Below are 13065 nucleotides of genomic sequence, written 5' to 3'. Positions count from 1 at the left end.
ATCCATTATTTTACTTTTAAAATAAGCTTTGTTTTACTCCAATGTTGGTGACAGATAAACAATAAATCAATTAAATGCAAACAAACACTACCCACTGGGCACAGCCTTCTGTTCAACTTCTCGTTTTTATTTACATTTGGTTTAGTTGTCAACTAACGCGAATTTAACATGAAATTAACAACAAATGTCATGTCGTTTTAGGTTAAAAGTTGGGTGAAAGAAATATGTAATGCCCATACCTTGACTTTTTGTAAATCCAAACAGTTTTCCACGTTGATTCAACTTCACATTTTTTTGGGTTGAAATGGTGTGGAAACAAAGTTGATTCAACCAGTTTTTGCCCATTGGGTATATAGCCTCAAAACATGGTTAAAATGATCGTTTTGATATCACGGATGGTCAGTCCTTGCATCCACAGCTTTGCCTATGAATTTCAGAGTGGTTACATTTCTCCAGCCTCATCCCTCAGCTTTTTACCAAAACAGGGGCAGGGTCTCCACTTTGTTATTGATTCAACTGATTGCCACTTTAACAATGATAATTTTGCATTTTAAGATAATTATATCCAGCAGAGCGCGCCATTGTACCATTTCATTTACATGTTGGAGTGAAAACTAAAGACAGACAGAAGACAAAAACCTCTCTTTGAAATAATAAAAGACACAAAGGGTTTGAAATCTGAAGGTTTTGTTGTAGGCCGAATAACAGTAAAAGTTGGGAACTGACCTTTCTGAAGTCAAATGGTCCAAAAGATGAGCTGTTATAAAAGGAGAGCATGTAGCACACCAGACTAATAATAATTAACAGTACAATTCTAATGCCTTTTATTAAAATAGACAGATCTAGAGGATTACAAAAGAAATCCTGAAAGTCAACTGTCAATTACACAGAGAGGCACAGAGCTCCTCTCTAATAGATAGGTGGGGTCAGTGACTAGCAACACTGGGGTGTAGGGGTTTGACCCGCACCATGCGAGACAGTCCAAGTCTTAGACCCTGCCCTGGAGACTTCACTGGGGCACTCTGTGATGAGTCGGGACTTCTTCCAACGTGACCTGATGACAAGTTGTATGATAAAAATAATGGGTGAACTGGGTCTTAAAATGCCCGAATACAAGGCACAACCTTGTTTACAAACATGCAGTCCTACACCGGCTTATGAGATTACGATGACCTCCTTGACCTTTCAGTCAGTCTTACCTGGAGGATTCCACTTGGGTATTCTGCCCCCCTCTGGACTGCCAGAGACTGCAGGTCTGGAGACAGGAGAAGTGTCAGGAGACGTCTTGGGCACGGAGGCTGGCTTGGCAGTTGGACTTCTACCTAAGGTGGGAGTTTTTAGACTGGAAGTCCCTGTAAGGCACAGAAGGACAATTTGATTGAAACTCTGCAGGCTGGGAGCATAAAGAGATTGAGTTATTAAAATGGCAGTTCGTAGTTCTTAAAGCTATTAAGTACCTGTCAAATGTGGTTTGGTTTTTGATGGTTTTGAAGGCTGTTTTTCTTCCTTTGGTTTATCTTTTGGTTGCTCCTTCTTGGCTGTCTTCTCTTCTGTGGCTTTTTCCTTTTTCTCTGGTTTCTTTACTGTGAACTCATCATCATCACTTTCAACTGGATCACTGAAATCAGCATCACTCTCTGAATCTGAATAGAAAGAAATATTCAGTATACAACAAATGTGTGTCATGAAATACACCTGGAACGTAGAAAAACAAAGAGCCTATGCCATTGGGTTGCTATGACAACCTGGTGTCCCTTTGGGATTGTAGTCCACATCGCCATCCTTCAGCATGCTCCTTTGCTGCTCTGTAGCCTTGGAGGCTGCCTTCCTCTGTCTGGAGGGGGCGCAAGGGGATCCCCGATCATTCGTGATCTGGTCAAGGCCTAAGGGAGGAGATGATCTAATCACAAAGGGATCACTAGTGACTGTGAGATGCAAAAGCATGGGATCCAATAATATGAAATAGATTCATGTAGCATCGTGTAGCATCACCACCCATGCATTTGAGATATTAAAAATAAATACCCAAAAGGTTGCTGTCCACACTGCAGTTGGAAAGGCGTAATGATGGATCCAGATTTTCACCATCTCTTTGTGGTTGATTCTTGACATATTTTTCTAAAAATATATAGAATAAAACAAAATTAAATCGCAAATAATTGTTGGCAGTGAGTGAGAAATGTGAGTCATCCATTTTCTACTGTATGTAGTGTGCACATTGTGATAAAACTATCATAGAGCCAAACCACTCCAAATTGCTGTTTTACTGTTGAACAGCAATGTTTCAAACACCAGTTGTAAAGAATCAACAGTCCAATGCAAACCTGGATTATAAGAACATTGTTCCTCATTTATCTCTGCGGTTTTAAGCAACGACAGAGTAAGAGCTGCTTCCAAATCTCTGTCATACAGCTTCTCATCCAATGGTTTCCTGAAAAACACAGGTACAATTCTAATGTTAGCATATTTTACATCAAAGGCCTACTCAAAGGGACATAAGTGTGACAAAGTTAACATGTAACACGTGATATGTGTAGTGTAGTTGAATTCTGGTCATCCTGACCTGCAGTGCTGAAGTTTCACAGACAATACTGATCAACATAGAGCAGATTGAGCACAAGGTTACATTCAGAGTGACTGTCACTCTGTATCACCATGACACATCAAAACACCCCTACTGCCACTGGCCTCAGAGACCTTGCCAATGATTCACCACACGTTGTGGCTTTTTGTGATTTGATGCATGGCAGATCACAAGCAACGCGTCTGGCTAAAATACTCATTTGAGTTTGAGCACTGATTTATGGAGTTACATACACCATGTCATTACATACACCATCTAGACACACTGTCCCTAATACATCCTGCAACTGGGTATTTGTTATTGTTTATCTGTCACTATGCAGAATAAGGTGAAGGGGCACTGACTGAGGGCAACAAAGACATTCAGTGTGTCTGTGTTCTGAATGCGTGCTTCTGTTTGCATAGCTGCTGTCCCACACTACAAAACTGTTAAGAATGTTTCATACCTTTTGTCTCCACAAAATATTTATTGAGGAACAAAGAAACAACAAGTAATTCTATTGAATATATGGTGTTGTTTTGTAAACCTTTTAAGGGTTGTTTCTGCTTGTTTCTGATTCCACTTCCTACCTGTCCTTGTGGCCTATGGGCTGTGAGCCAGTCTCTTGACTGGAGGCCTTGTTTGAAGGTTTCTTGCTCTTCTCCTGCGCTGGCTCTTTCACACACTCCTTGGCTTTTTTGCTGGGTGGTGCTTTCACAGAGGCAAAATCATCATCTGTTTCACATGATCAGAAACAGTGGGAAACATGATTACATACAAACCATAAAAGGAGAAGGGAATCGCAACACCAACTGGCTATTTACACCACCAATTAATGAAATACATTGGATTTGACATACCATCAGCCAAGTCCTGGAAATCTGAATAATTTACAAGCTTTGTCTTCCTGTCAACAAAATATACACACACACACACACACACACACACACACACACACACACACACACACACACACACACACACCTTATAAGTGACGAGATTTGCAAGATCAGGCAGTCTCTCTAGACAGACGGGTTGCCTCCCACAATGTACCAATGTAGGTCTAGGATTTCCGGGTCTAAAAATCAAGCAAAGCAATAAACTTACTTGTCAGTTCGTACTACTGGCTAACGTTACGTTAGCAAGTTACTGTAGCTAGTGGAGATTAGCTAATAAAACAAGGTAAGCTTTGGTTACAAACCTAGATGGTCGCTCCATATCACTTTTCTTTTCTTTAGCGATGGTCAAAATTATATTATTGCGCAAATGTTTTAATGATCGTATCATAAAAGTAGCCATAAAACATACTATGCCGATTTTCAACAGTGGTCACTGGTCCACGAAAACAAACTTTCAATCATCCCGCCCGAAAATGTGATTACGAATATCACGATTTAGATTCGATGATTCGTCGTTTCTTGTTCTTCACGTGTGTAAGACAAAGGGAGATTTTCAATTCTATAATATCGTTGCGTCCTCTCTTCGTCTCCCTCTCAAAACCCAATGGAGAAGAATGTCAAAGAGGCGGGACCTCTGGCTTTCTCCTCCAATGTGTTATGAGAAGGAGACGAGGACAGAGGACGCAACGAGAATAAAATTGAGATCTCCCAAAGATATTTATAACTAACCCTCCTTGTGTGATGGTGAGAAGAGGCGAATCTACTGAGAAGAAATACAACTTTCACCAATCTATAGCCACAGGTCTAGGATCAGATTATACCAAAGTATAGTTTTTATTTTACCTTTAGTCAACTAGGCAAGTCATTAAGAACAAATTCTTATTTTCAATGACGGCCTAAGAACAGTGGGTTAAGTGCCTTGTTCAGGGGCAGAACGACATCTGCTTTTTTACCTTGTCAGCTCGGGGATTCGATCTTGCAACCTTTCAGTTACTAGTCCAACGCTCTAACCACTAGGCTACCTGTTGCCAATAAAAGATGAATCAACAATCATTAATCAATTAACAATTCGAGAGGTTTTGTTTTGTACAGAATTTTTTTCTGCTTTATTTTCAGTGAATTGTAAATGATGTCATTGAAGTTGTAGAAATAGCAAGTTCAATCAATTACATTTACCATAGGTGGACTCCAATCAAGTTGTAAAAACATCTCAAGGATGAGCAATGGAAACAGGATGCACATGGGGGTCTGAATACTTATAGTACTGGTCAAAAATTTGGACACACCTACTCATTCCAGGATTTGTATTTATTTTGACTATTTTCTACATTGTAGAATAGTAGTGAAGACATCAAATCTATGAAATAACACATATGGAAACATGTAGTAACCAAAAAAGTGTTATACACATCAAAATAAATATTTTATATTTGAGATTCTTCAAAGTAGCCACCCTTTGCCTTGATGACAGCTTTGCACACTCTTGGCATTCTCTCAACCAGCTTCACCTGGAATGGTTTTCCAACAGTCTTGAAGGAGTTCCCACATATGCTTATTTACAATGTAGAAAATAGTAAAAATAAATGAAAACCCTGTAATGAGTAGGTGTGTCCAAACTTTTTACCGTTACACTTTGTAAATAAGATCTTTTTTTTTAGCAAAAATGTCTACAAACCTGTTTTCACTTTGTCATTATGGGGAATTGTGTATAGATTGATGAGGACATTTTTTTTTTTTTTAAATAAATTTTAGAATCTTTTTTAATCTTTTTTTTTACTTTTTATTTCACCTTTATTTAACCAGGTAGGCCAGTTGAGAACAAGTTCTCATTTACAACTGCGATCTGGCCAAGATAAAGCATAGCAGTGTGACAAAAACAACACAGAGTTACACATGGGATAAACAAACGTACAGTCAATAACACAATAGAAAAATCTGTATACAGTGTGTGCAAATTAAGTAAGGAGGTAAGGCAATAAATAGGCCAATAGTGGCGAGGTAATTACAATTTAGCAATTTACACTGGAGTGATATATGTGCAGATGAGGATATGCAAGTAGAAATACTGGTGTGCAAAAGAGCAGAAAAACAAAAACAAATATAGGGATGAGGTAGGTAGTTGGTTGAATGGGCTATTTACAGATGGGCTGTATAAGCTGCTCTGACAGCTGACGCTTAAAGTTAAGGCTGTAACGTAACAAAATGTGGAAAAAGGGAAGAGGTCTGAATACTTTCCTAATGCACTGTATGTGAGAATCCTGTTAATTGACTACAGCTCAGTATTCAACACCATAGTGCCCACAAAGCTCATCACTAAGCTAAGGACACTGGGACTAAACACCTCCCTCTGCAACTGGATACTGGAATTCCTGACGGGCCGCCCCCAGGTGTTATGGGTAGGCAACAACACATCTGTCACGCTGATCCTCAACACAAGGGCCCCTCAGGGGTGCGTGCTTAGTCCCCTCCTGTACTCCCTGTTCACTCACGACTGTGTGGCCAAGCACGACTCCAGCACCATCACTAAGTTTGCTGACGGCGCAACAGTGGTAGGCCTGATCTCCGACAACGATGAGACAGCCGATTGGGAGGAGGTCAGAGACCTGGCAGTGTTGTGCCAGGACAACAACCTCTCCCTCAACGTGAACAAGACAACGCAGCTGATCGTGGACTACAGAAAAAGGGGGCAGAACACGACTGGGCTGTAGTGGAGTGGGTCAAGAGTTTCAAGTTCCTTGGTGTCCATATCACCAACAAACTATCATGGTCCAAACACATCAAGACAGTCGGGAAGAGGGCACGACAACACCTTTTCCCCATCAGGAGACTGAAAAGATATTGGTCCCCAGATCTTCAAAAAGTTCTACAGTTGCACCATTGCGAGCATCCTAACCGGTTACATCACCGCCTGGTATGGCAAATGCTCGACATCCGACCGTAAGGCATTACAGAGGGTCGTGCATATGGCCCAGTGCCTCACTGGGGCCAAGCTTCCTGCCACCCAGGACCTATATGCCAGGCGGTGTCAGAGGAAGGCACAAAAACTTGTCAAAGACTCCAGTCACCCAAGTCAAAGACTGTTCTCTCTGCTACCACACGGCAAGCGGTACCGGAGTGCCAAGTCTAGGTCCAAAAGGCAGCTTCTACCCTCAAGCCATAAGACTGCTGGAACAATTAATCAAATGGCAACCCAGACAAATGGCAACCCCAGTTTTTACACTGCTGCTACTCGCTGTTTATTATCTATGCATAGTCCCTTTACCCCTACCTACATGTACAATATATCTCGACTAACCTGTACCACCGCACGTTGACTCTGCACTTGTACATAGTCTCGTTATTGTTATTTTATTGTGTTACTTTCTATTTTATTTTTACTTTAGTTTATTTAGTAAATATTTTCTTAACTCTTGAACTGTACTGTTGGTTAAGGGCTTGTAAGTAAGCATTTCACGGTAAGGTCTATAACTGTTGTATTCAGCGCACGTGACAAATACAATTTGATTTGATTGGATTTGAACCCATACAAATGAATGGAAGTATGGATGTAGTTCTGTGGAGTTAAATATATGTGTCCAAAAAAACAAAATATTTCCTGAGCATTATTCCTTAATTCTTTGGCTGTCTTTATATATATATATAAAAGACAGCCAAAGAATTAAGGAATAATGCTTTGAAGTGTCTGTCCTATATCTAGGAGATATAAGAAAGCTCAGGAAATATTTAGTTTTTTTGGACATTTTGCTGTTTTATTTTTTTATTTTAGGACCCCTTCAGGTATAAATGTCCAAAAAAACAAAATATTTCCTGAGCTTTCTTATATCTCCTAGATATAGGACAGACACTTCAAAGCATTATTCCTTAATTCTTTGGCTGTCTTATATATATATATATATATATATATATATATATATATATATATATATATATATATATATATATATATACCTGAAGGGGTCCTAAAATAAAAAAATAAAACAGCAAAATGATCCATGGTAGGACCATCTTAAAAAAAGTAATATGTTAGCTTACTACCCCTTCTTGTTTGAACTGTTGTGAAATAATTTGAATTTGTACAATTTATTTTGCATTTGTTGAAGGACTGACACTAGAGGGAGCTCCTGCATCATGATCATCATTCATAACATGCACATCAGGCTGGTGGGAGGAGCTGTAGGAGAATGGGCTCATTGTAATTGCTGGAATGGAAGAAATGGAACAGTATCAAAAACATCAAACATATGGAAATCCCATGTTGGACTCTGTTCCTTTTATTCCATTCCAGACATTGTAATTAGCCTGTTCTCCCATAGCTCATCCCACCAGCCCCCACTAATGCACATCAGGGTCTAGGGTGAGAAGACATAACTATTTTCTTTACATTTAGAGTTCCATTTGTCACATGACCAGAGCAGTACGTTGTGTAGTGATACCTTCGATCACTGTTGCAGGCCCAGACTTAAGTGACATCCACAATTCCACAGAAGCCAGTGATCCAGCAGGTGGCACTATGTGACTTGTCCTACTGGATAAGTTTCAGATGGCCTGGTGACCTGGTGAGTGACGTGAACGTGACACGTCCCCAGCCCGCCCACACGCCGGCTGGAAGCAATCACAACTCACTCATTTTCTCTTATAACGAGACTTCTGAACAAGCACCACTTTGGAGGGTTGTCATTTTCCAGTTTGTGGGTGGGTGGCAGACAGTCGGGTGTGGTTTGTCACGCAGTGGACCTTTCTAGTGATGGTCCATGTCCCTGGACTCAGACTTAGGACGGAATGCTTTTGCAGCCAGGCTAAAGGGCTTGCGGTCACATTCCTCTACTCCTACAACACTGCCTACATTTCAGACTAAAATAGGTAAAGGTGTTTCAATAGCATACAGAATGTAATGTAAAACGTTGCTAGCTGGTGTCATATGCCACAGACCAGACAGTCTGAGGATAGAGAGACAAGACTATACTAAACTGATCTAGGACATACCCATCAGAAATTTGCATTGGCACTTATCCATACAGACTTCTAGCTCTTTTTAACTCGCTACAGGAAGGGGGAAATAGGCCACTCCCTGACCACTATATGTACCCAAACAAAGTCAATCATAATATTTTGGGCAGTAAGAGTAAACATCACTGTTGTTTTTGCTAAGGCAGGCAGCTAATGGGTTTTGCAAATAAATACACTATATTGCACTACATTTACCATTTAATCAATACCTGGAGGTTATGGGTATTAAACACAATGAATTACAGTTTAAGTAAAGAGTGAATATCTAATCAATAGATTTCCAGTGTAATTACCCATTCAGAACACTCTGTGACAAGGTTGGCTAATTACACGTGACAATGTAATTACCTGCTTAGTGCTGGAGTAACCACCATGTAAATCATCTACTAGGGGTAGGGCATTTGCTGACAAATTCAACAAATAATTCACTCATTCAGTCTTAGGACTGAGTGTTTATCCTACTTGGCACGGCAGCAGTGTGGTCATCTGTGTGCTACTTACTGTGAACATGTAGTATTAAAGATTGGAATTGGACAAGTTTTTTCTCTTTAAACCGCTAACATAACTCCTATCATTATGCACAAGACTAATGACTGTCAGTTTGAGTGGGTCTCCTAGTATAGACAGGCTGTCCTTATATGGAAGTTCCGCAGCATTTGATGTTGTTATTTACGTTCTTTACATTGGAATACATTTTTAAAAATCCCCTAAAAAACATATATTTAAATATATAGGTCTGTTGCTAGATAGTCTCATTCAACCCTACATTACATGGGTTTGGTTTGGCCACACAGATTTTCGTTGTTTGACTTGTCTCCTTTAATAGAGGCTCAGACAACAGGAAGATGCTTTCACAGGGGCACTACCTGCGGTTATCTTCCGCATGCATCCACTACCCGCGTTTATCTACCGCATGCGTCCACTACCCGCGTTTATCTACCGCATGCATCCACTACCCACGTTTATCTACCGCATTCATCTACTACCCACGTTTATCTACCGCATGCATCCAGTGCATGTATTTTTTAGTATTCACATTAAGAATATCCTTGGAAATCACAAGTTTAAGGCATTTCAACTTTTTTAAGTTAAGTTTCGCTAAATAATTTGCAAAAGGATGCTTGTCCAAAAGGATGCTTGTCCAAAAGGATGCTTGTCCAAAGGGATGCTTGTTTTTTTACGGAGGCACAACCCTGATGATCGCACAGCAATCACACCAATATCTTGGATTGAATATTGAAATCGTTGAATTTAATTGATTGTTTACCAATTAATTCAGTACTACAAGACCGGATAGTGTAATTTGTACTCTATAGGTGGCGCTGTATATATACACACACAACCCTCTGCTAAATATGGATTGTCTGGTTCATAAGTGTTTCGGATATCCGCCGGTACTGAGGTTGTGTCAGCGTGGTGTTGTTGTAACTCAGAAATGGCCTTAGGTCTGATGTCTTTGGGCGCCAAACAGTTCTGACCACAGCAGCCACCGCTCCAGCCCTCAGGCGGACCAAAGTGGGCCAGACCAGTCACTCGATCAGTGTGTTCCGGAGTTTGTTGTCTAAGACTCCTCCTCATAAGTGTACGCTTTCAGTTACTTTATTTATGCACTCACCAGGCAGCCACAATGCTAATTGCTGGGGGGATGTGAGGCGGTAGAAAAACAATCACAAAGGGACTCACCACAGACTCAATTTCATCAGTGCTTCTCTGAGTGAGGTAGGCATATTCCGGTCCCAGAACTGAGCTGGCCTTGTGTGTAAATATCTGTGATATAGCCTAGCCGACAAGGTGAAACATTGTATCCAAATTGTAAATGTTTTGTACAGGAAGTATATTGAAAACATCCAAATTCAGTTGCAGCTGTATAGCACATCATCAATGGCATATTATTCTGTAACCTTTGCACAGAACTCAGTCCTCAAACACTCCAGAATAGAATATAACAAAAATACAGAGTTGTATATTTGATGATGGAGCACAATCAGAATAGTGCATATGAATAAATATCAATTCTGTTATATCATTCATATGCTGAATCATTCTTGGGGAGGAATGTAGGAACTGGAGTTCTGGGGAAGGGGATGTGAGGGGTTGTTGCCAGTGTGAGCCCCTGGGTCAGGCATCTGCAGTATGATTACAAGTGTTGACAGACTCAGGGGATATAAACAGCATCTGAAGGGCCTCACAGTATTCAGTGCTGCCAGTCTTACACTCTGACACCATTCAAAATAGCATCTTTAAAACAGCATAGTTTTCTACACTCCGGCGTGGCACTAGAAGGGCACCCGGGATCAGCCTCATTAGGACGACTTCTTCCCCAAGGGAAGTGTCTGGCTGAAAGACACAAGCACTAACAATCCCATCTCAATAGCCAGCATTCCTATGTAGGAGTCAACTGTATGTAACTATGTAACTGGCCGCATGGAAAATGCTTATGAACATTTAACTAGAGGAGATGACGTACAAGTCGTATTGTATTACTTTCTAAATAACCTTGTCCCCACCCAGGCTAATTCTTACTGTAGAGAGAGCCGGCTGGCGGACGAGACAACTTGTAAACTGATTTCATATTCTTTGTACAATATGTGTGTTTTGTTTCTCGTTAAAATCTGTAAATGACTCTATAAACACAGTTTTTCTGTGATTCATGTAGCGCTAGGTGTATTGCGTGTGTGTTCACTGTGCAGCTGTCTGTATCAGACCCTCCCTGTCATCCTTACCCGCACACCCTCCTTCTCTGTGCTGACGTAGAGAGACAAGCCCAGCTTTCAGACCAATCAGAGTCCCCTCAAACCCACATACACAGCACTCGTCGCTTCCGGTGTAATCAAGGCATTTTGTTGCTGCACATGGGATGACTCCAGTCCCACCCTTCTCAATTAATTATTCACAATCCATTTCATTTGTAAAATTTCTACAACTTCTCCATGTAATAGCAAATGGAAGAAATAAATTAACACTAATTAGTTCTCTTTAGGGAGGGAACAACAGTTACAGCAATTAAACTGCCGTATTAAAAAGATTTAGGCCTAATGTAGCTCCCTCTTGTAGATGCTCCTGGGCAGTTTTTTCCTGTTTTCTATTCCACTGAGACTCACTGCCTGCAATGCAGGGGCTGACACAGTGTCCTATCACTAAAACAATGCATGATGCATTGGCTTGATAAAGTAAATCTGCTTATGTTCGTGCTCCAATTAAGGAAAGGTTGTCTGTGAAAACAATGCAGATGTACAGTTCTTAAAAAATGTTTTTTTATGTCCTTTAAAAAAAAAAGACAGTTGATGCTCAGTCAAGCCGTGTGCTGGTGGTGGCCCAATGAATGCTGCAATGCAGTGAATTATTATCTGTTGGACAGGGTGTGTTGTCTTTCCAACTGTTCCACACCAGATGGCGATGTTCACAACAGTGACTCACACAGCCCAGAATGGAAACTAATTTCACAGTGCTACGCCAAGCCTTTTTCATCAATGTCAAGCATTGCCCTTTGACTGTGATCCAACAGTGCTTCCTAACAAATATGCTTACTACTGTTTAAAAAATAAAAATCCAATGAGTTCTATCTGGACAACAAGGTGGAGTATGAATTCGACTAGTTGTAATATGGGGACTTTCAAGAGCTTGAACTGAATTTTAAGAATGTCACCAAAAGAAACACAGATTTTTATCTAATAAATTAGCTTTCCGAACTAAAATTAAATGGTAAAACACTATTAGATTTAGATAAAGACAAGGGCCCGTATCCACAATGCCTCTCAGCGTAGGAGTGCGGAAAGCTTCAAGTTCATTGGTGTCCACATCACCAATAAACTAACATAGTCCAAGCACACCAAGACAGTCGTGAAGAGGGCACGATAAAACCTATTCCCCCTCAGGAGACTGAAAATATTTGGCATGGGTCCTCAGATCCTCAAAAGGTTCTACAGCTGCACCATCGAGAGCATCCTGGCTGGTTGCATCACTGCCTGGTATGGCAACTGCTCAGTCTCCGACCGCAAGGCACTACAGAGGTTAGTGCATACGGCCCAGTACATCACTGGGGCTAAGCTTCCTGCCATCCAGGACCTCTATACCAGGCCGTGTCAGAGGAAGGCTTTACAAATTATCAAAGACTCCAGCCACCCTAGTCATATACTGTTTTCTCTGCTACCGCACGGCAAGCGGTACCGGAGCGCCAAGTCTAGGTCCAAGAGGCTTGTGAACAGCTTCTACCCCCAAGCCATAAGACTCCTGAACAGCTAATCAAATGGCTACCCAGACTATTTGCATTACCCCCCCCCCTTACACCACTGCTACATAGTTGTTATCATCTATGCATAGTCACTTTAATAACTCTACCTACATGAACATACTACCTCAACTAACTGGTGCCTCGGCACAATGACTCTGTACCAGTACCCCCCTGTATATATTGTTCTTTTTTACTGCTGCTCTTTAATTACTTGTTACTTTTATTTCTTATTGTTATTCATATTATTATTTTTTAAACTGCATTGTTGGTTAGGGGCTCGTAAGTAAGCATTTCACTGTAACCTGTTGTATTCGGCACATGTGACTAATACAATTTGATTTGATTTGCTCTAGGATCAATTTAGC

General features: G+C 40.7%; 1 protein-coding gene across 1 annotated transcript; it reads right to left on the bottom strand.

The window, feature by feature from the left end:
* Window positions 1–106: 106 nt before the first annotated feature.
* On the bottom strand, window positions 107–3894 carry r51a1 (RAD51-associated protein 1). The gene is made up of 9 exons (NM_001140201.1): window positions 3765–3894; window positions 3424–3470; window positions 3154–3298; window positions 2325–2431; window positions 2026–2118; window positions 1746–1883; window positions 1458–1643; window positions 1200–1352; window positions 107–1054 (listed from the first exon to the last, which is right to left on the bottom strand). The coding sequence occupies exons 1-9, from the start codon at window positions 3860–3862 to the stop codon at window positions 927–929; spliced, it is 1095 nt and encodes a 364-aa protein (NP_001133673.1). The 5' UTR covers window positions 3863–3894; the 3' UTR covers window positions 107–926.
* Between the last annotated feature and the right edge of the window lie 9171 nt (window positions 3895–13065).

Source organism: Salmo salar, chromosome ssa17 (genome assembly GCF_905237065.1).
Source record: "Salmo salar chromosome ssa17, Ssal_v3.1, whole genome shotgun sequence".
In the NCBI taxonomy this organism is placed as follows: domain Eukaryota; kingdom Metazoa; phylum Chordata; class Actinopteri; order Salmoniformes; family Salmonidae; genus Salmo; species Salmo salar.
Note: the sequence above shows the minus strand (reverse complement) of the source record. Positions and strands in the feature narration are given on the sequence as shown.